At 40.7% G+C, this 22,401-nt stretch overlaps 1 protein-coding gene across 1 annotated transcript in view; it reads right to left on the bottom strand.

Annotated features, from left to right (window-relative positions):
* The window catches only part of LOC136586666 (collagen alpha-4(VI) chain-like), a 192,238-nt gene that overhangs the window by 112,406 nt on the left and 57,431 nt on the right, over positions 1 to 22,401 (bottom strand). Inside the window, exons 6-11 of the mRNA XM_066584828.1 lie at positions 16,988 to 17,584; positions 14,420 to 15,040; positions 10,627 to 11,187; positions 7,156 to 7,713; positions 2,581 to 3,156; positions 285 to 860 (exon numbers count right to left, since the gene is read on the bottom strand). Of these exons, the coding sequence (XP_066440925.1) occupies positions 285 to 860; positions 2,581 to 3,156; positions 7,156 to 7,713; positions 10,627 to 11,187; positions 14,420 to 15,040; positions 16,988 to 17,584 (3,489 nt within the window). The remainder of the gene's footprint in view (positions 1 to 284; positions 861 to 2,580; positions 3,157 to 7,155; positions 7,714 to 10,626; positions 11,188 to 14,419; positions 15,041 to 16,987; positions 17,585 to 22,401) is intronic.

The following is a 22,401-nucleotide window of genomic DNA, read 5'->3' on the forward strand; positions in this document are numbered from 1 at the left end:
AAAAGGAGAAAAAAAACTTATACATTGCTATAGAAATCTTCTTTCCTCTAGACCAGTGTTCCCCAACTCCAGTCCTCAGGGACCGCCAACAGGTCATGTTTTCAGGATTTCCTCAGTGTTACACAGGTGATGTAATTATTGTCGGTCCTCAGACATTGCCAACAGGTGCTCTTACCATAGGATATCCTGAAAACATGACCTGTTGGGGTCCCTCAGGACTGGAGTTGAGAAACACTGCTGTAGAGTCTAGACATAGTTGTTCCCACTTGTTACAGTAGACTTACCTAAGCTTGGCTCTTCTGCTGGTTCACACACTTGAGTTACAATTTGTCCTCGGATTGAGTCCAGAACTTCATACGATTCCACTAAAAACACATTTTGCGGAGTTCCTGCAATCTGAACAAGCTCAAATTTATTTTGTAGGCCAATTCCAACGGAGAAGATTGTGACTCCAAGGCTTCTCAGCTCAGCAGCCGCTTCCTGCACACTGTCATGGGACTCTCCATCTGTCATGACTATTAGGTATTGATGGACATTTTGGTTTTTCCGGCTTCCATTCGCAGGATCAAAGAACTGGCTGACAAATGTCAAGGCTCTTCCGGTGTAAGTATTCTGATTTAGCTGGACAATGTCATCGATTTTTACTTTCATGGTCAAGCTGGAGTAGTATTCATTCAGGAAGAACTCCTTCTGAGGGTAATCGCTGTACTGGGCCACGCCGACACGGACTCTGTCCTGCGCGATGGTGAAGCTGTCTATGATTTTTTTTATAAAGCTTTTGGCCATTTCGAAGTTATTTGGCGTTATGCTTGCTGATCCGTCAATGAGGAAGACGATATCGATCTGTTCATAGGGACAATCTAAAGAAGTAAAAAACGACGAATTATTATGTTGCTTGCAAATTGCATTATTTCATATATTTTAACCCCTTAGTGACGGCCAATATGCCTTTTTACTGACTTGACTAATTGATTTTTAACCTGCATGTACATTCTATTAAGCCGGTGGCTTGGCTGACTACTGACATCAGACTCCTGCTCTAACTGCCAGGAACAGAGAGACCTCAGATCCTGGCAGTTTGACCAAATCCGTGCCACAATCAATAGCAACTGCAGCATGAAAGGAGATGACGGGAAAATGGGCTTCGTCTGTCACTCATTGGCACCACACAGTGCGATTGTGAGGTACCAATGGTTCCCCATGGCATCTGGAAGCCTGACAAAGACCTCCACGTTTGCCATATTACTCAGTCTATTAGGCCCCGCCTCTCAGAGAGTCTAAAGGGCTGCTGTCATAGGCTTTGTAGTATGCACTACATAAGTAATGCAGTGTACTATCCTAGCAATCAAGCGATCACATCCTCAAGTCTCCTTGAGGGACTAAAAAATACTGTCAAAAAAGTTCAATAAAGTTTAATTGAAAGAAATCCAGTTTAAGAAAACAAAATATATGCATTTTTCCCCACAAAGCCCTTTTTTTAAATGGATGAAATATACCCCAAAATTTCAAAAAATCAGCCCATAATTGGTATAGTGGTATTCATAATTACCCAGACCGTGAAAATATTTTGTTATTTACCACACATGGTGAACGCCGTAAAAATTATCTTAAAAAGTTATGTCAGAATTGCTATTTTTCTTTGTTTGCCTCCCAAAAAATGAAATAAAAAGCAATCCAAAAGTCATATGTGCCTCAAACTGGTACTAATAATAACTACAACTCTTTCCATGAAAAACAAGCCCTCGCAGAGCTCCGTAACCAGAAAAATCTAAATGCTCTGGGTCGTAGAATGCGCTGTTACAAAGTTATCATGTTATTTTCACCAAATGGTGAATGCCTTAAAAACAAAACCCCAAAACAATGCTAAAATTTCTGAGTGTTTTTTCCACCTCGCATGCAAAAAGATTTGGTAAAAATTACACAGCACATTATCTGTACCCCAGTCAGTGCTGCCATTAATAAAATACAACTTGTCTCCCCCCCCCCCCAAAATAAAAACAAGCCCACATGTGTGCCGGTGCACATGCGCAGTGCAGAGGGTGCTGCGCCGTCATGCCAGCGATGACGTGGATCCGCAGCGATTTTGAAATTGACATTTCGAAATTGCCACCGGTCGGACAGCTTCTATTGACTGCAATGGAAGCCGTCCATGTGATTACTGCACGATAATAGAGCATGCTGCGATTCTGCCTTTGCAAGCGGAAATCGCAAGTGATTTCCGCTCATGTGCGTGGAAGAATCATTTTATATTGCATGCAATGGATGGACATTGCTGTGGAATCCGCGGTGGGCATCTGGTCATGTGCATTGGGCCTTATACAGTGTGCCTCCCAAAATACCAAAAATATTGTATACAAACTACTTCTTTATAGACAACGTTTTGTTTGTCAACATATACATTACCTAGAGCTGAGTGAAAGTGTTTCTAAATGGGAATGGTGTATAATACAAGATGCACTGGGAGCAATGATTTCTACAAGGTACGTAAAGCAACCGACTGGCAAAGCTACTCAGCATTGGGTGAAGACTTAGTTGATAAAATAGTAGCCATCTTTTTTAACCCTTGACATTAAGGCTTACCTTTCTTAGATTGCTCACAAACCAACTTGGTTATATTCCCCTGCAGACCTTCCAGTGCGTTGTGATCTTGTACAAGGAACCATCTATCTGGATGACCGGAAATATTTTTAAGCTCTTCCTTTTTGGCAGTACCAACTCCAACAGCAAAGATGGCGATTCCATTGTCCCTCAAGGTTTGGGATACGGTGTTTAACTTGGGTCTATCTTGAGGACTGGTTACCCCATCGGTGATGAGAATGATAATGTCATTAACGTTTGGACGACCTCCATAAGCTGGATCAAATCTACCTTGAGTGTACTCCAAAGCAGTGGTGGTATAGGTCAATCCCCTTTGTCTTTTTATTTCGTATATAGCCTTCCATACATCAGATTTAGTTGAGTAAGCCTTCAACGAGAACTCTTCTTGTGGTGTTGTACTATAGGACACAGCACCAAAGCGGACATTGTCCTTTCCAACAACAGAGTCATTTACAACAGCGATCATAAACCTCTGCATGCTGTCAAACTGAGATACAGTGATGCTGATGGAGACGTCTACCAAAAATATAATGTCAGCGACTTCTGCCTGTTTACAAGCTGCAATGAAGAATGGATACATTTAGAGCACAGCAAATAAAGGCATACAGATACATAGAGATACTTAGAATTCTAACTCATCTCCTTCTTCTCGTCAGCATCACCATAGTCCTCGATCACAACTGATCCTACACTCACGTTCCACTTCATATGGATCACGTTCGATGGAAATTATGCATAATTTTATGGGATAAGCTACATTTTATGGAATAGTGAGAGGATGGTAGTTATTTTCTATTGAATTTGTTGATGTCACAAGGTTGATAAAGTTGTTTCATATTTGAACTAGTCGGCGTTACCTTGCGGTGACGTCCCTATGTCTTGTGGAATGCAAGTTACGTTCCCCCATACATTGAGAAAACACACTAGATACATTTGCATTCCAAGGCACGCTGTACGTGCAGACATGCCTACTAACCCCATTGAACTTGGAAGATGTGATTTGTGATTCTATATAAATGTATAATGTGATTGTTAGTATTGTATGCTTGAGAAATACGTAAGATATAGCGTCCAAATGAGTTGCATTCTTTGATTCCTGTCATTATATGTTGAATACATGTATACTATTTAAATACCGGCAGTGACCTCCACTCCCCGACGAAACGAGCGTGGAGATTTTTTTGGTTTTGGACTCAGATTTTTGCCTATGCCTACTGTTATCAGTGGGCATACATCTTCCAGCGGCTCTCCTGGAGTATCGGGAAACGGAGGGGCTCGGGGGACTCTTACCAATTCAAAGCGGACTGGGACTCCAAGGTGCTAGTGCTAGGCCCTAAGCTGGGACCCCACTGAGCACCAGGTAAGTCTCTTTATATTATTCGCGATGGTCTAGATGTGAATAGCACAGAAGAAGTTATTGCGAGGTGCTGTCCAATTATTTATTTTTTCCACTTTATATACTCTCCCTTTTCACCTTTCAAGGCGTTATCTCATCGATACTCCAACGTGTTAGTATTGGAGCATATGGATGTCAAAGACGGAGAGCCTAGGATTTAAACCCGCATCACAGTGTACATGAGAGCACTCTCGTATAGCACAGATTTAGGATAGCTGCACAAGCGATCGTGCAATCAAACGTTCGGAGACTAACTATCACAAATCTGAGCACCCAGAAAGGAAGACAGAAGCGGTCTACTACCAATATGGGCTTGTTCACACGAGATCTTGGGGGGGCTCTGTTTTCCTGCTCAGCTTGGCGAGCAAGAAAATGGCACTACCTGGACAAACTGAGCCATCGTAAGATGGAACTGCATGGTGCTGAACAGGCCCCATTCACTATAAGGAGGTCTGTTCGGGTTTCCGTCTTGGCTTCTGCTGTTTTGTTCTGTTTTTAAATGGAATTTAATTGCAGACATTCCTGAAGGAATCTCCCAAAAGGTATGAATGAGTCGAAAATATGACTCAATTGAGTATTTTGCATATTGGTTCAGATGGTTACATGATTGTTCATGTGATGGCCAAGATGCAGATAACATAATAGGACTGCTGGGTCTAAATATTACTTGTTTTTGTCACTTTTGCATACTTTGGCCTTAATAATACCGAAAGCAGAATACAAATAAAATCTTGTTATTTGCATAGTGCCAACTTATTGCACATCATTTTCAAGTATCATATATACTCGAATATAAGCCTAGTTTTTTAGCACATTTTTTAATACTGAAAAAGCCCTCCTCGGCTTATACTCAAGTGAGGTTAAAAAAAACAAAAAACGCAATACTCACCTCCCAACCTGCGTCTGTGTCCCCGACACGATGGACTTCCCGGCGGTGCGGCAAACTGCTTGAGAATTCTCCCTGCTCAGCTTTGAATTCCCCTGCCATCAGCGCTGTGTAGGTAAACGCTGTGATTCGATCAAGCGCCAGCCAATCACAGCCGGAACTCGATCATTCACAGCCATTTAGTGGATGACATCACTGAATGGCTGTGATTGGTTTATCGAGCGCCGACTGTGATTGGCTGGCACTCGATCCAATCACAGCTCTTACTTACACAGCGCTGATGGCAAGGAATTCAAAGCCGAGCAGGGAGATGACAGCGGGGAGAATTCTCAAGCAGCTTGCTACACCGCTGGGGAGAGCATGACGCCAGGGACGCAGACGCCGGCTGGGAGGTGAGTATTGCATTTTTTCTTTACCTAGTATATACTCGAGTATAGCTAGGTTTATACTTGAGTCAATAAGTTTTACCAGTTTTTTGCGGTAAAACTTATTGACTCGGCTTATACTCAGGTCGGCTAATATTCAAGTATATACGGTAATTTATTTATCACCCCCCAGTAAACTGGGTACTTATTTTACCAATCTCAGAAGGATGGAAGGCTGAGTCAACCTTGGGCCAGCTACCTGAACCAAGTGGGGATTGAACTTGCAACCTTCAGGTTGTGAGCAAGAGCTTAGGACTGCATTTTTACAGTGTTAGCACTCTGTGCCACACAGGCAAACATTTCTATAAAAATTGTTCATAAACAAGGCCCCATCATGACGGAAAACACAAAAATCATGTGAATAATTAAAAATATTTTTTAAAATATGGACATTAAGCAGAATTGATTTAATTCACTGGGTGCTGAAAATAACCTCATCCTTAACAGGTTTAATTAATTTTCATATAATATCTCTAAGTATATCCAGCAGTTCACCCAGACCCATCCTATTCTTGTTATACAGTTAAAGTCTTGGAATGTTTCAATTTCAGTTTTTATTTTACCCTTCAGATGTCATTTAAAGTGTTTATCACAACACTTTTGGATGAGTGGAATGCCAATAGTTGATTGGCCAGGGTCCCCCCACTCAGGATCCCCACTGATCAGCTGTACCTCTGGCTCGCTGTCAGTGCAACGCAATCAGACGTCTGCAATATCGTGAAAGCCGGAAGCATAATAGAAAGGCTTAGCTCCCATTGAAATCAATGAGAGTGATGCCTATTACACTTCTGGCTCTGACCGCAATGAGTATTCAGTAATGTAATGGAAGGTGTCGCTTCCATTGATTCAATGGAGGAAAGAGACTTTCTCTTACACAACTAGCTCTGATTGCCCTTGGAGAGATTTGAACCCAGAGCTTCAGCAGTGCTAACAACTGAGCCACCATGCCTGTCCTTTCTGCTCAAGAGGAGGAGAAAACCAACTACAATACACACAAAGAGGTTCTAGGTTCATGGCTGATTATGGACAACATCTGCATGGAGTATGTATTTTCTGTTTGTGTTTATTATTCTTGTTCTTCTCCATCTTCTCCTCTGGAGAAGGAAGAAGATAGAATATGAAGTATGGGGGCTCAGTTGTTAGCAATGCTGCTTTGCAGTGCTGGAATTCTAAGTTTAAATTTCACCAAGAGCAACATCAGGATGGAGTTTTTCAAAGTCATCTGCATGGACTTTGAAAAACTCCATCCAGATGTTGCCCTTGGTGAAACTTGAACTTAGAACTCCAGCACTGCAAAGCAGTGTCCTTGATGACATTTGGACCTAAGAGCCCAGCACTGAAGGGTAATAGTAATTTGTAAAACAATTTTTTGCCGCTTTTTTGTTAAAAATTGGATTGGAATGACCGGATTCAATTTTGAAAAAAATCATCTCGGTTTTATTTTCCAGCCAATCATGACAAGCAACACTGACCCTAAGGATTGGCCATCAATAGCAAATGCTCGGAATACCCCTTTAAGCCTTCCTTTATGGAAGGCTTTTTTCTCCCAGATTGCGTATGCATTTGACACCAAAAAGGCCTACAGGTCTACAACAGGGTATTGTTGGGACTCTGTGTGCCTCAGTAATGGGTGTACTTCCCTTATTCAGCTGTATTACCAGCTTCTAGCAAGTATTACCTGACGAGGGATGCCCATATAACTAAGCAGTGATGGTTTTAATAAAAAAAGTTTTATATTTTGTTTTTTTATAGACATGGCAAATTCTATGATTTCATTTCTGCAGATCTCGGCAGATTTGATGTGATAAACACCTTTATGACTATAAAAAGCAGAATGGAATAAAACTCACAATCTTTCGGATTACAGATCTCGAAGATGATGATCTTGTGTAAGAATGCAATGGTATCAAAACTGTCCTCAAAGTAAACTCGATCTTCCTGTCCAGCAATCTCCAGAAGTTGCGTATTGTTGGCATTCATTACCCCGATAGCATAAATTTCAACACCATGCTTCCTGATAGCGGCAGCTGGTTGGGCAACTTCATCTTGAGCTTCTCCATCTGTGATTATTATCAGATATTGCTTTGTATTTGGTCTTCCTCCATTAGCAGCAGTGAAGTAAGGTAATGTATTTTCTAAAGCGACCCCGGTCATTGTTCCTTGCTGCATCTGCCGGATAATTGATATGGCGGCCAGTAGTTCGTCCTTCTGCGTATACATATTAAGTGGGAACTCCACCTTTGTTTCTGAGCTAAATTGGATTACACCAATTTGGACTCTGTCAGGACCGATCTCGGCTTGTCTCACAAATGTCTCCAAGAACTCCTTTGTTTTCTTAAAATCAGCATCTTCAATGCTGGCAGAACTATCAATCAGAAATACAATATCTGCTCTCATCTCTTTGCATGCTGCAGGGAAATAAAAAGAATATTGGAGCTTAATAAAAGAATAACATACTGTGGAGAATGTATGATTTAGGTGATAGATAGATAGATAGATAGATATGAGACAGATAGATAGATAGATAGATAGATAGATAGATAGATAGATAGATAGATAGATAGATAGATATGAGATAGATAGATAGATAGATAGATAGATAGATAGATAGATGTGAGATAGATAGACAGATAGATAGGAGATAGAGATGAGATAGATAGATAGATAGATATGAGAGATAGATAGATATGAGAGATAGATAGATAGATAGATAGATAGATAGATAGATAGATAGATAGATAGATAGATAGATATGAGAGATGGATAGATAGATAGATAGATAGATAGATAGATAGATAGATAGGAGAGATAGATAGATATGAGAGATAGATAGATAGATAGATAGATAGTAGAGATAGATAGATATGAGAGATAGATAGATAGATAGATAGATATGAGATAGATAGATAGATATGAGATATAGATATATAGATAGATATTAGATAGATAGATAGATAGATAGATAGATAGATAGATAGATAGATATGATATGGATAGATAGGAGATAGATAGATACATAGGAGATAGATAGATATGAGAGAGATAGATAGATAGATAGATAGATAGATAGATAGATATGGGATATAGATAGGAGATAGATAGATAGATATGGGAAAGATGGAAAGATAGATAGATAGATAGATAGATAGATAGATAGATAGATAGACAATAGTAGCATATGCCCCAAAGTAGTAGTGTTAGTGCAAATAAATCTATTTGCTATATGGTATGCTTCTGGGGTCCAAATTAGTTAGAAGTATATTCGGGCCCGGAAATAACTTGACAAACCACACACGACTGTATTCAATTGACAGTCAGCAGTTTTTATAGAGGCACATGCCTCAATTACAATAATTCATATTTATTATAATTCATTTATTACCATTGCTTCATAGAACTAAACACAAATATAAATATGCATGATAAAGAATGAACATCTACAATGCCAAACAGACTTCTGGCAGGCGCAGTGGAATCATATAAGATTGGCTTCTCGGAACACGGGTACAAGAATGAAAAACAATAAAATGTTTTAAGAAGGAATGAGGTACAAGGCACTACGACCCCGGCCATTGAATCTGCTTTCTCAATCTCTCGATTGGAACGTTCTACCCACCAAGGTCCCTTTTATTCTTTAGTACATTTCTGCAAATCTTGTTAAAGGAAAAGTACGAAGCATTGACTGAGACAGAAGCATACAAAATGGAAGGGGCGTACTGAAAAATGGATAGGGAAAATGGAGTCATATTCATCTCACTAAGAAGTAGCATACACCCCAATTTTCATCAATGCGCCACCGTCCCAGGCTGGTCTGTGATTGCCCTGGCTCTGCCTCACTATCTCCCTGACTTTGGCCACTTCCCCAGCGGTGGAAGCCTATGCCCTTTGAGTCATGACAGTGTTACTCAACCCTTGCAGCTTTTCCTCTGCTGGGCTAATCAACTCTCCCTCCATGCAGTGTAACAATTATACTGGAGCTAGGGGAAGGAGTCAGCTTGTGTATAGGATGGCGGCCTATCAGCAGCCAGTGTGTGTGTAACGGTATATTAAAATGTGGCAGATTTTGCTGGAGATAGTTCTAAGAAGTTCCTGCACACAGTGCAGAAAAAAAACTAAATATTCATTACATAGAATGGATTTTTCAGTTGCCTAGGTATCTACCACGAATCTGCTGCATGTGAAGATATTCTAACTCTTCTTCTGCTCTTTAATCCAACATGCAGCACAATGATAAGATTTCTGGCTTTGCTCACTACTCTTAATGTAAGGCCGATTTCAAATCTGCATCAGCCGGAGGTTTCATCACAAATCCGGCTCAAAATAGCAGAAGCAAAAGTGCTGCATTTAGCACTTTTTCTTCCCGTTTAAAAGCCACGCAGCTGGATGAAAAGTGGGCAGACCTCATTATATAGTCAATGGGGTTCATCCAGGGCGCTGCTTGGTTTCATCCAGAGACGAGCCTTTTGGCCGTAGGGATTCCCCTATCCTGCACCCCGAATGGAGCAGGAAAGTGGAATGCCCAACACAAGTGTGAAACCATCCTTAGTGGTGTCTTTGATTTGCTTGTGGAATCGCTTTCCTCCGTTGACAGCTTGTAAAGCAATACAGTTATCACATCTGCGGTGGGCTAGAGCACTGCGCCTCAGCACGGGCGAAACCCACAGTATATGCTGGGAAAGATTAAACCACACCAAGCTATAGAAGATGGAAGAAACTAGCCCTTACTGCCCAGGAAGATGGGGAACCCCTGCCTAAAAGCAGAATTAGCATCTTGGAAAGGATAGCCCATTATCTTCTTCTAGGGCCTGACTGTCCCTGTAAAACTACCAGGAAGGATACACAAAACTTAGCAAGGCAACTGTGCAAAACTCCAACAAAGAGAAAGGAAAAGAAACCAGCACTTACCTGTAAGTAGTCAGCTTTCACCCAAAACAGAGGCTCCAACTACCACCACCAACTGGACTGAATGAACAGCAAAGGACTGGGGGAAGGGCAGGAATATAAAGCCCTTCTCACCAGTTCATAAGTTGCACAGAGAAGAAACCACACCCCAAACCCTCTCTCAAAGGGAGGACTTTAAATACCAGCATGCAGCATGCTTGTACTGATAGAAGCCAGCAAACAGTCGCACCATATGTGTCAACCCATAACCTACATAGTGGCAGAGTGACTGGTCTGTCCTCGCATCTTGGCCAACACGCCATGACGTGGTCGCTACCGACAAGCCCCAACAGCAGTCTTCTATAGTTTGAAAAGTCTATTTAAAAATCAGTTTAGGTAAAACATGTCAAACCATTCCCCTCAGATTCTAGCCAACCTACCTTCTGGTGTACATAGATCACGGACCAAATCATGCTTTATCAATGTCAGGGAATCAAAATTATCCACAAAGAACGTCTTGTCTTTACTCCCAGCAATGTTCACCAACTCTTCCTGCACAGCGTCTTTCACACCGATAGCAAATATATTGATGCCGCTGTCCCTGATGTCTGCTGCTGCTTCCGTCACCCGGTCTTGAGACTGTCCATCTGTAATGACAATCAAGGACTGGGGAACTTTATGGGGCCGCTCACTTCCGGCTTTGGCAAAGAGGGCTTTCATTGATTTCAGAGCTTCTCCAGTGTTAGTGCCGCCTCCCAATTGTTCAATTCTTTGTACTGCTCCCTTTAATCTTTTTTGGGTGGTGTACTCACTGACGGTGAACTCAACCTGGGGCCTATCAGAGTATTGTACAACTCCGAAGCGCACTCTGTTTGGACCAATCTGAAACACGCTCATCAATTCAGACATAAACTTTTTCATGTCATCAAAATCCTCTGGGTAGATGCTACCAGAGCCGTCAACAAGAAAGTAAATATCAGCTTCTTCCGTGTCAGTGCAACCTGCATGAAGACAAGTGAGGGAACGTCTGGTTACGTCATTACGTGGCACAACTGGATAACCGACCACATATAACTTGCAATCAAAGTAGAAATGTTTGCAACAGATACACTAGAGGAACGTTCATACAGCATTATTTACTAGGCTGTGGAATTACATCAGAGGGGTTCCGTCACAGTTGCTGAAAACAGAACTGTGATGGAACCCCCGAATGGAACCAAATGGAACCATTCACTTACATTACTGAAACGGACACCAATTCTGTATCTGTTTTACAAGGGCTCTGTTTATTCCCATTACATTTGGAATATAGAACAACATTATTTTCCGCAGCTGTGACGCAACTTCCTGATCCAATCACACAGCATAGTAAATAACATTGTGTGAACACTATTATTTGTACATCTTTACAACTTGATATGAAGCCCTAAACACTCTCTTCCCCCAAATTGATAGTATTGATAGTTACTGTACTCTTTAAAGGGATTGCTCTTAGAAAATGACTTATTGTATAAGTCAAGTTTTTATGTTACCTTTATTTAAAAATATATATATTTTGTGATTTTTTTTTTTAATTGTCTATGTCATCATTTATTCTAAGGAAAATGCTAGTAAATTGCAGTTTTCACTGTGGCCACTAAGTTAATAATAGGCTGAGATTTCCTGGTCTGTACAGCAGTTAGACCATAGACACAAGAGACTGGTGGAAACTCATTGACTTCTATGAAAAAGTGTTATGTACATACTCTCTGACATATGCAGAGGTAACTGTGCAAAGGGGGGGGAGGAGTTGTGACCATCAATTATTGTGAATGGTGCGCCTTATCCGTATATAGGCAGAGATGGATTGGGGGCCTAAAGCCCACCAGTACAATTCCTATTGGGGGAGTACTGTACAGCTGCATGCAAATATGGTTGTTGTGGTTCAAAAATTTCCAGTCAATGCTTCTCCATATTTGTCAATGGAAAGGTGGCTGTGTTTGTGCGCGGCTTGGTCTCCACTAAGGTATATACGTAATGCGGTAAGCAGGAATTGGTGGGCTCCCATTCACTCGATGGCAAATTATGTAAAGAGAAAGGTCACATAAAACAGTATGGCCAAAAACTACGCCAATCTGGAGTTTTACTGTAAAACAGCACAATTTTCAAACAGATTTAACTGTCTATATGGTTCTGCAATTTTCTCGTAAAGCCATATGTCCAATAGCAATCAATTTGAAAACAGTGCTGATTTGTGGTAAAACTGAACATTTGTCATCTCATTCAACCTATGTATCTATATAAGTAGATATTTAGTCAGGTTATTACATGGATGTATAGGCTGACTGAGATGCTGTATATCTGTATGTAGTACAGCAAGTATAGTGTGCCATACAGCCCTTGCATAGGGTTGGGGGGCGGGGGGGGGCACTCTAGTTCAGGGCCCACTGGGGTACACCTGTTCCCCTTTGGGACAGTCCAAGCTTGTATATAGGTTTTACTTTTCGTTATAATCCTGCCTGGGATGATAATGAGATGCCAACTGAAACCTTTTCTCTACAGAACAGGAAGCGTCAGTCTATTATTAGGCTTTGTGACCAGAGTGAAAACTGCAAGTTATTAGGATTTTTTTTTATTAATGACATTGAAAATGAAAAAAAAATGTTTGAAAATTAATTATGTTTAACATAAGAACTTGATTTAAAAAGCAGGTCATTCTCTTTTAGTTAGAAAGCTATAACCAACGATTAAGACCACATCAATAAGTGAAGACTGTATTTTTCAATTTTTTAAATACATTTTTGGTATTTTCCAACTAATGTTTTTTTACAGCATGTCCGTAGCCATAGAGGCCAGATTGTTATACTTCCAGTTCCCAGTGACAAAGTGGCAACGCATGCTTGGTCATTATCCATTAGTCTCTAAGGGCTATGGAATATCATAAAATGTCTTTATCAGTATTACTTCATTAGTCAGAAAACACCCATAATACAAAATACACCAACACACTTATACATTTTTTGGATGATCCAATTTCTAATTTTTTTCAAAATTATCATCTTCAGATATTTAAAGAAGTGAGACAGTCAATACAACTATTTTAGAGGTTAGCAGCCAAAGGATGGACACTGCTTCCTTATAAAAATAGTATTCCCTATTGTCTATTAGAACATGTAAGAGGGTTAAGAGGGTAAAGAGGGTACGCTAAAGGCCCATTTAAACACAACAATTGTAGCTCAAAAGTATTTAAACGATGGCAAATGAGTGATAATCATTGTGTGTAAACATGACTGTGCTCTGCAAACAGCTCCTGGAGGCTCTTTTACATGCCAATGAAATCGATAATAGGCATTGGTGTGAAAGACTGTCTTTGCATGTAAACGGGCCTTTATTTCCATCCATAGGTGATGGCGAACTCACTAAAAGAGTTCTAGAGGGGCCTGGATGCCTTTCTTGAGTGATACAATATGCAATAATCATTGATAACTTCAAGGGTTGTTGAGCCAGGGATTATTCCAATTACCAGATTGGACTCAGAAAGGATTTTTTTCCTTTAAATGTGGAAAATTGGCTTCTACCTCATTGAGGTTTTTTTGCCTTCCTCTTGATCAACATTGGGTGGGGTAATAGGCTGAACTGGGTGTCCATATGTCTTTTTTCCACCTTACATACTATGTTACTATGTCTTACAATTACTGGTTGACTTATGAAGAAAGTAGTCTATGGCTACTCACTATCATCCAATTAGCAGTTGGAAAACAAGCGACCCATATAATTGTGCACAGGCCCCTCTTTTATGTCTATGTCCACCCCTGTTTGGTGAGATTCACCATGCACAGAAAGTTCACTTTAACCCTTTCCAATCCACTGTCTGACGTCTGAAGACATTATGATTTAAGGCTGTACAGCTCTGATGTTGGAAGACATCCGTTGGGGTTCTCTTACTGTATATTGCCAGCCTCTCTGCTGTCGGATCCTATCCAACGTGTCACCTCATGTTGTACTGGCTTTAGCCAGCATATAGCGCCGTTGTATAACAGCAGAAAAAGAGTAAGCCCCCTAGGAAAACCAGGATACAAATTGGATTGGAAAGGGTTAAAAGTAGGCAACTGTGTGCAAGCAATTTTGGAAGTGTAATCACACTACTGGAAATCTCTGATGCAATATGGCTAAGATTTAGTTCTAAATACACTACATAATGTATGTGTGCAGTATTTTACGCTATTCAAACATTTTGAAGATCTCCTTTCTTACCGTGTTTCAGAGTTCTTACAAGTGCCGGAGCGGCAAATGAGTAACTAATAATTTCATTGCAAAGATGTTTCTTCAACTTAAGTTCAATATTGGTAAGTTGTAAAAACGTATCCACGTTGGAGATGTGCTTTCTGGGTGGATATGAAGCTATGATACTCAGATCCTCTGCGTCCGCATTTTGAAAGCCAACAGCAAACACGTCAACCCCTGATCGTCGCAGCTTAGCAGCAGGATTTCTGAACTCATCAGCTGATTGGCCATTAGTCATGACCACCGCAATTTGCTGTACCCCAAGCTGAGCCCTGCCACCATTTTTCTCAGAGAACATTTCTTTCCTCAGGAATTCCAGGGCTTCTCCAGTATGTGCTGTTCCTCCTCTGTATGGCATCTTTGTTATATAGTCCAACATTTCATACTTCTCATCAAAAGTGTTCAATTTGAACTCCAAATTAGGCTTGTCGCTATACAAAACCAAACCTACACGTACGTCATTTAAGCCAATTTGCAATGCATTGATGACCTTATGAAGGAACACTCGTGTGAGCTGGAAGTTGACATCACCGATGCTACTAGATTCATCAATCAAGAAAACGATATCGGCAACAACGGCACTTGAACAAACTAGATAAAAAATGAGAAGGTTTTTAAAAGCAAAAAAGCAAAACCAGGCAACAATAACTATAAATACATACAAATTAGATTTCCTACTAATCAGCCTGTCTATGTGTATAGATGATATGAGAATCTTAGCGTGGATCAAATATAATAAAGGTTATGATGTCTTATGGATACAATAAAATGCTAAGATTCAGGGTGCGAGGATACCCGCAACGTATAACTATAAAATAGCTTACTTCATTGACTTATTAAGTTCATATTAGCTCTGTTAGCCACTGAGCAGAGTCCAGAGGGTCACATGACCATCCCTTTAATCTTCCCCTCCAATTATTTTAAAGTGACCACTGGTCTCGGATAAACCAACATTTCCACACTGCTTCTCTAACTACCTGATGCACACTGTGCATTGGCAGTCCAATTATAGTCTAAGACACTACATTCTGCTCTGATTGGCTAGTGCTGCTCAGCAGTGCTGACCAATCAAAGCAGTGTCTAGTATCTACTAATGCACAGTGTACATCAAGTAGTCAGAGAAGCAGTGTGGAGATGTTGGTTTGTATGGGACCAAAGTGTTGCTTTAAGAGAATACATTCTACCAAATAATTTTAGTGCCCGTAGTATATATCATATATGCAAAGCTAGTCATGTAGTTAGTATGTAGTCATCCTTTTTTCCATAGTGTTATGGAACCTAAATGGTTTGCCCTATCTAAGGCTGCTTTCACATCTGCGTCAGAACTATAGATGAGCGGGTATACTCGCTAAGGCACATTAGTCGAGCGAGTAGTGCCTTAGCCGAGTATCTCCCCACTCGTCTCTGAAAATTCGGGGGCCGGCGCGGGTGACAGGTGAGTTGTGGCAGGGGAGAGGGGGAGGAACGGAGGGTGATCTCCCTCTCTCCCCGCCGCAACTCACCTGTCACCCGCGCCGGCCCCCGAATCTTCAGAGACGAGCGGGGAGATACTCAGCTAAGGCACTACTCGCTCGAGTAATGTGCCTTAGCAAGTATACTTGCTCATCTCTAGTCAGAACCTCCAGAGAAAGGTTCTGTCGCAGATCCGGCGAAAAATACTGGAAGAAAAATTACTGCATGTAGCACTTTTTCTTCTGTCCAAAAGTTGAGTCGGAACAGGCAGAGCCCTCTGTAGTCAACGCTGTTTGGTTCCGTCCAGAGACGGAACTGTTTGGCCGTAGTGATTCCTTTTCCTGCTCCTCAAACGGCCTAGGGAAGTGGAAACTCTGCCGTAGATGTGAAACCACCCTAATAGCCCATTTACACACAAAAATGATCGCTCAAAATTTGTTCATAAGACAGTTTGATTGACAGTTTGAGCGACCATTTTGCATAAGCTACTAATCGGCACTAATGCCCATTAGTAGCTTATTAGCTTTATTTGCATGGAAATGAGGCTTCCTCTGCTGTATACAGATAACAGCAGCTGTTATCTGCATACAGCTGCTTTGTTCTGCCATGGGACTGCAGCTGAATACAATGTTATCAGCGCTCCCGTAGAGAACTCAGCATGCGTTCTCTGCTATCACAAACGATGGATTTCATGCTCACATGAAATCCATCGGTCAGCAGAAAAGCAAACGATGGTAGGATTTACATGCAACGATTATCTCTCAAAAGCCATTGTTTGAACGAATATGCATTTGTTTGAGTGATAATCGTTGCGTGTAAATGGGCCTTAAGACTTGAATAGCTAGCACAATGAGTCTTAATGGGCCCATGGTATGTAAACACCTCTACAATAAATACCTCTTTTGGTAACTGGCTTTTAACTGTGAGAGGAGGGTGTGTAAGGCAATTTATTTGGCTCCCTTAGTGATATAGATTATATACATTATGAGTACCTTGTTGGACTGTATAAGTGCTATGTTATATAACCCACTTTATTTTCTGTACCCAAATTCTGAAAAACTGTCAAGAAAAATTCTTGAAATGTACCTGCTGGTACCACGGCCTTCTGAGTAAAGAGCAGCATTTCCTCGTTTACAATAGCTTCGTGTACATCTTGTTGGATGTCCCTTCTCCCCTGCAAATCTTTTAATCTAAAAACAAACGGATGAGTTGCAATCTGTTCCATTTCTTCACTATCTGAATTCTGAATGCCAATTGAGATGATGGTGACCCCACTCTTCTTCAGCTCCGCAGCATGTCTACTCGCAGAATCTTTAGATTTGGCTGATACAATGACCACTGCAAACTGAGGGGTGCCTTGGTTTATTCGGCTCCCCGCTTCTTCCACAAAGTAAGTTGTGCGCAAGTAATCCAATGCTCTCCCAGTGTTCAGCGGACCACCCCTAAAAGCAATGGTTCTTATATGATCTAAAACTTTTTGTTTGGTGTCAAAAGTGTTCAACAGGAACTCAGTCTGGGTTATCCCACTAAACTGAGCAAGGCCAACACGATATTTGTTAATGCCAATATCAAGTTCTTCAATTATCTCCGAAACAAAGAGCTTTATTTGCACAAAAGTACTTCTCCCCATGCTGGAGGAGGAATCCACAAGGAAAACAACATCTGCATAGTGTTTGGAGAAGGCTGAAAAAGATAGAAATAACAAAATGTTACAATGTTTTACTGAAATACTCCAAATTAACTTACAATACAAGTATCCGTAATTCCTTATATATTATACTATTAGCCTTATAGCACATGCATGCTTCTTCGTTCCTTGGAGTACAATGCGAGTAGATGCTGCAATACCACAGTACTCCATCCAGCCATTTCTGAGGAAGGGGCTATGTCCCCGAAATGCGTCATATAAGTGCTGGCTGTTAACCCTTTCCAATCCACTGTCTGACCTCTGAAGACATTATGATTTAAGGCTGTACAGCTCCGATGTTGTAAGACGTCCGTCGTGGTTCTCTTACTGTATATTGCCAGCCTCTCTGCTGTCGGAGCCTATCCAACGTGTCACCTCATGCAGTACTGGCTTTAGCCAGGCTATAGCGCCATTGTATAACAGCAGAAAAAGAGTAAGCCCCCTAGGAAAACCAGGATACAAATTGGATTGGAAAAGGTTAAACAATTAATTCCTAGAGAAGAATGGGGTCTTATCCCTTTATCTAAATATACTTTACATTATAAGGGGTGAGCCTATGGTCTATGATTTTCTATTAGCGCTTTTATGCTCCATTACCCACAGTGACTGTAATTAGACTGGCAGCACCCAACTATCGTACAAGAACTACCTTACTATTTGGGTTACACCCTTTTAAAATATTCACTCCACCCTTCCATTCTGTTGGACACTGTGGATTTTGCCGAGAATTTTGTGCTAAATTCACACCAAATCCATATCTCATTCACTTGAATGGGAATCTGGATTTTTCTGCCACGGATTTGGAATTTACGTTGTTGGGGGCAAATAAAGTCAATTGTTAGTGCAGATCTGTGTGGAATCTACGTTGCAAATTCCACAAGCGCACTTTGCCCATTTAAGAGGGCAAAATACGCATGCGGATCCATGGTACACATATGCTTCTTAGGTCGGCCTCACTCAAGCATAAGCACAAAAATGCACGTAGTAGCGCAACGTTTTTTCCCCATGAGTCTTTTTGCGTGCATGCCTGTACAAACACTGTGCGTATTTGCACAGGCACTGCTAATTCACATGGGCGGGGGAATCACCCCAGCCTGATTTGAATGCCTGTTAAATCAAATGAGGTGCCAGTGTTCGCGGGTATGCGCAGTGTTTTGCATGTAGCCGTGTGTACATATGTACGCATTTACACACCTTCATAGACTCCTATGGGAACCTTAGGTGCGCAAATGCGCCCTAAAATAGGGCATGCTGTACTTTCTTCGAGTCTGCTCAAATAAAAGAAACTAAAATGAACCCACTGAATTTCTGCTGTAATTTTAGAGGCAGAATTCATGGATTCCGCTGTATGAACAGACCCCAACAGTCGCAGGGCCCAAGCAAGCCACAAAATTGCGAGCTATGAAGCCAGTAGAGCAGCAGAGGTAGGAACCAAGAGTATATTCACATGTGGCAAACTTATTAAAATATATTTCTGCAACAGATGTGTTGTGTGAACATACACTAAGGATCCCCATCACAGCCATAGGCACTTTGTGGGCCATATAGTGCTCTTTGCAGCAACTAAAGCAAAGCTTATAGGGGATAATACCTCCATACATGACTAATGACAAGCTTCTTCCAAGGCTTTACGATTACTACATCGTTTGGAGGTGCAGAACCTTATGTATTAGGTAACTGCTAAATCTGAAGGCCCCTATTATAAAAAATATAGCAAGATTTCTATTATTATGGATTCCTATGCAGCTACAGTTTACATGCATGTCTTATAGATTCCAGTAGGAAACCCTTTGCATGCTTCTGTATGAAATCAGCAGCACATACAGGTAAGGTGAGGGTCCACAGACTAACAATGCAGGCAACATCTACTGTATAATATGGACATTTGGATGAAACTTTATTTGCAATACAAGTACATAATATTAGTGAACTTCAGCAACAAGGAAATTGAATTCTCAATGGAGATGGTTATACAAGAAGCATATCAGAAAAACAAAAAAATAGGACAACGGATGAATTGTTCCATTATTTACATATGCAGCGCAGGCTAAAGTTTGCCATAAAACTGTTTCTAGCCTGCTTAGGAGCCACAGTGTAACTTTTGTGTTTCAGATGCTTTCATTATAAGAATAGCTTAACCCCTTGAGTGGCGGGTTTCCTACCACCCTGTCGTGCCCACCAGGGCAGGTTTTTTAAATGGTCTAATCATTGAATTTCAACTCATTTTGCAGTTGCGTTCCAAGAGCCATAACTTTTTCATTTTTCCATTGACCAGGCCATATGAGGGCTTGTTTTTTGTGGAACAAGTTGTACTTTTTGATGGCATCATTTTTGGGTATATATATATATATATAGTTATGTATTGCAGAACTTTTGTAAAAACATTTGGAGGGGAAAAAAAAAATTCTGCCATTTGTTTTTTGGATTTCATTTTTACGGCATTCAGCGCGCAGAATAAATAGTGTGATAACATTATTCTCTGAGTCACACGATCCTGGCCATACCAGGTTTATACAGGTTTTTTAGGTTTTGCTATTTTTGTACATTTCAAGCACTTTTTTTTAAAGGTTTGCTTTTGTGTCGCCACCTTCCAAGAGCCGTATTAATTTTTTTTTCCTTGCCAGCGCTCTAGAAGGCCTTGTTTTCTGCGGGATGAACTCCAGTCTTCATTTATCTATTTTTTGGGAACATGTAAAATTTTGATCGTTTTTTTATTCCATTTTTTCTAGTAGAAAGATTAACAAAATCTGTAATTCTGGCAGGTTTTTTATTTTTATTTTTCACTGCATTCTCTGAGCAGTATAAATTATATATTAAAGTCATTCTACAGGCCAGAACGATAATGCCAATACCAAACTGTAATAGTTATTTTTCTTTTTCATGAATTTTTCACACTTTAAAAAAAAAGTAATAAAAGTTTAAATCACCCTCCTTTTGCCATATCTATAATAAATAATCTAAATCATAAAAGAAAAATACAAATTTGGTATCGCCACGTCCATAAATGTCCGATCTATAAAAGTAGTGCATTATTTACCCTGCACAGTGAACGTAGTTAAAAAAAAAAAGAACGCCACAAATGCACTTTTTCAGTCACCCTGTTTCCCAGAAAAAATGCAATAAAAAGCGAACAAAAAAGTCGCATGTATTCCGAATTGGTACCAATGTAAACTACAGGACATCCCGCAAACAATAAGCCCTCACTTAACTACGTTGACGGAAAAATAAAAAAGTTATTGCGCGCAGAAGATGCAGCAGAAAATAATTTTAAAAAATTAAATGTCTTTGCAAAAAATACAAGTACTACAGCAGAAAAAAAAACTATACAAGTTTGATATCGTAGTAATCGCACCGACCCGTAGAATAAAGTTATCAGGTCATTTTTGTTGCAGTTTGTGCGCCGTAGAAACAAGGCGCACTGAAAGATCACAGAATGTCATTTTTTTTTCATTCTACTCCACTTAGAATTTTGTAAAGTTTTTCAGTGCATTATATGGTACTTTAAATAGCGCCATTTCAAACTACAACTCGTTACGCAAAAAACAACAAGCCCTCATACAGCGACGTCCATGGATAAATAAAGGAGTTATGATTTTTTAAACGGGGGGAGGAAAAAAAGAAATGAGGAAAAAGGGGACCATGTCCTTAAGGGGTTAAATAATGTACCAACTTCCTTCTCTGGGTCATTACCACGCACGGATACCACATGTGTGATTGTATTTTAAATTTTTTACAAAGTAAAGGGAGACAAGAGTTTTTATTTATTTATTTATTTATAATTTTTTTACTTTTGGTTTTTTTAACTTTTTTTTAATTTTTGTCCTTTTAGGGGACTTCCACAGGGACCCATCAGGACCCCCTGATCACTTTCCGGGGGTCCGATGGTGACAGCCCTTTACATGCTGCAGTCACATAGACTCCCGCATGTAAAGGGTTAACACAGCAGAGATCGGAGGTTTTCTCTGATCTCTGCTGTAAGAGCTGGTGCCTGGCTGTCCTCTAACAGCCAAGCACTAGCTCTCCCTGCCACAGAGACCGTTGGCTTGCTTCTGACAAGCCGACGGTCTCTATAGCAACCTGTAAACAAAGCAGGAGACTTAGAAGCAGGAGATTGCTGGCATATCGGCAATATCTTTCTTCTGTTTTTCAAAGCCCTTGCTTTGTTCTCTGTGGGACTGTGCAGGCAGAGCACAGCTTGTGGCATTTTGCTCTGCAGCTCCCATAGTGATACATAGCCCGGAAATCTTCCGGGCTTTATATCACTATCGGCAGTGGAGCTCATCCCGGAAAATTTCCGAGCGTGCCACTCAAGGGGTTAAAGGTGTCTACCTGGATTACTGACCTATCCTCAGGATAGGACATCAATAGTTGATCAGCAGGGGTCTGCTATTTGGGATCCCCCACTGATAGGCTGCTTGCCGGCCCACTGCAGCATGGACAGTGCCAGAAACAGATAGCTCCATCCATACTGCAGCAGTGTGGGTTAATGTTGCAGGCGTAGCTCCCAGTATACTCAATGCCTGCAATACCAACCTGGGCCACTGCAACATTGAGGGAGCTATCTGCTTCCAGCTCTATACACATTAACAGCGGGCCAAGTGAGCAGCTGATCGGTAGAAATGACAAGTGGTGGACACCCACCCGCCAATGAACTATTGATGACCTATCCTAAGGATAGGTCCTTAATAGAAAAGTCCAAGAAAGTCCTTTAAAGCTGAAAACAGGAGTAAACAGTAGCTACATAGAAATCAGTAATAATAGATAGTTTGCTATATTTTTCTATTATAGGGAACTGCCTTATACATAAGGTTAT

The sequence above is a fragment of the Eleutherodactylus coqui genome, chromosome 12 (assembly GCF_035609145.1).
Source record: "Eleutherodactylus coqui strain aEleCoq1 chromosome 12, aEleCoq1.hap1, whole genome shotgun sequence".
Taxonomy (NCBI): Eukaryota; Metazoa; Chordata; class Amphibia; order Anura; family Eleutherodactylidae; genus Eleutherodactylus; species Eleutherodactylus coqui.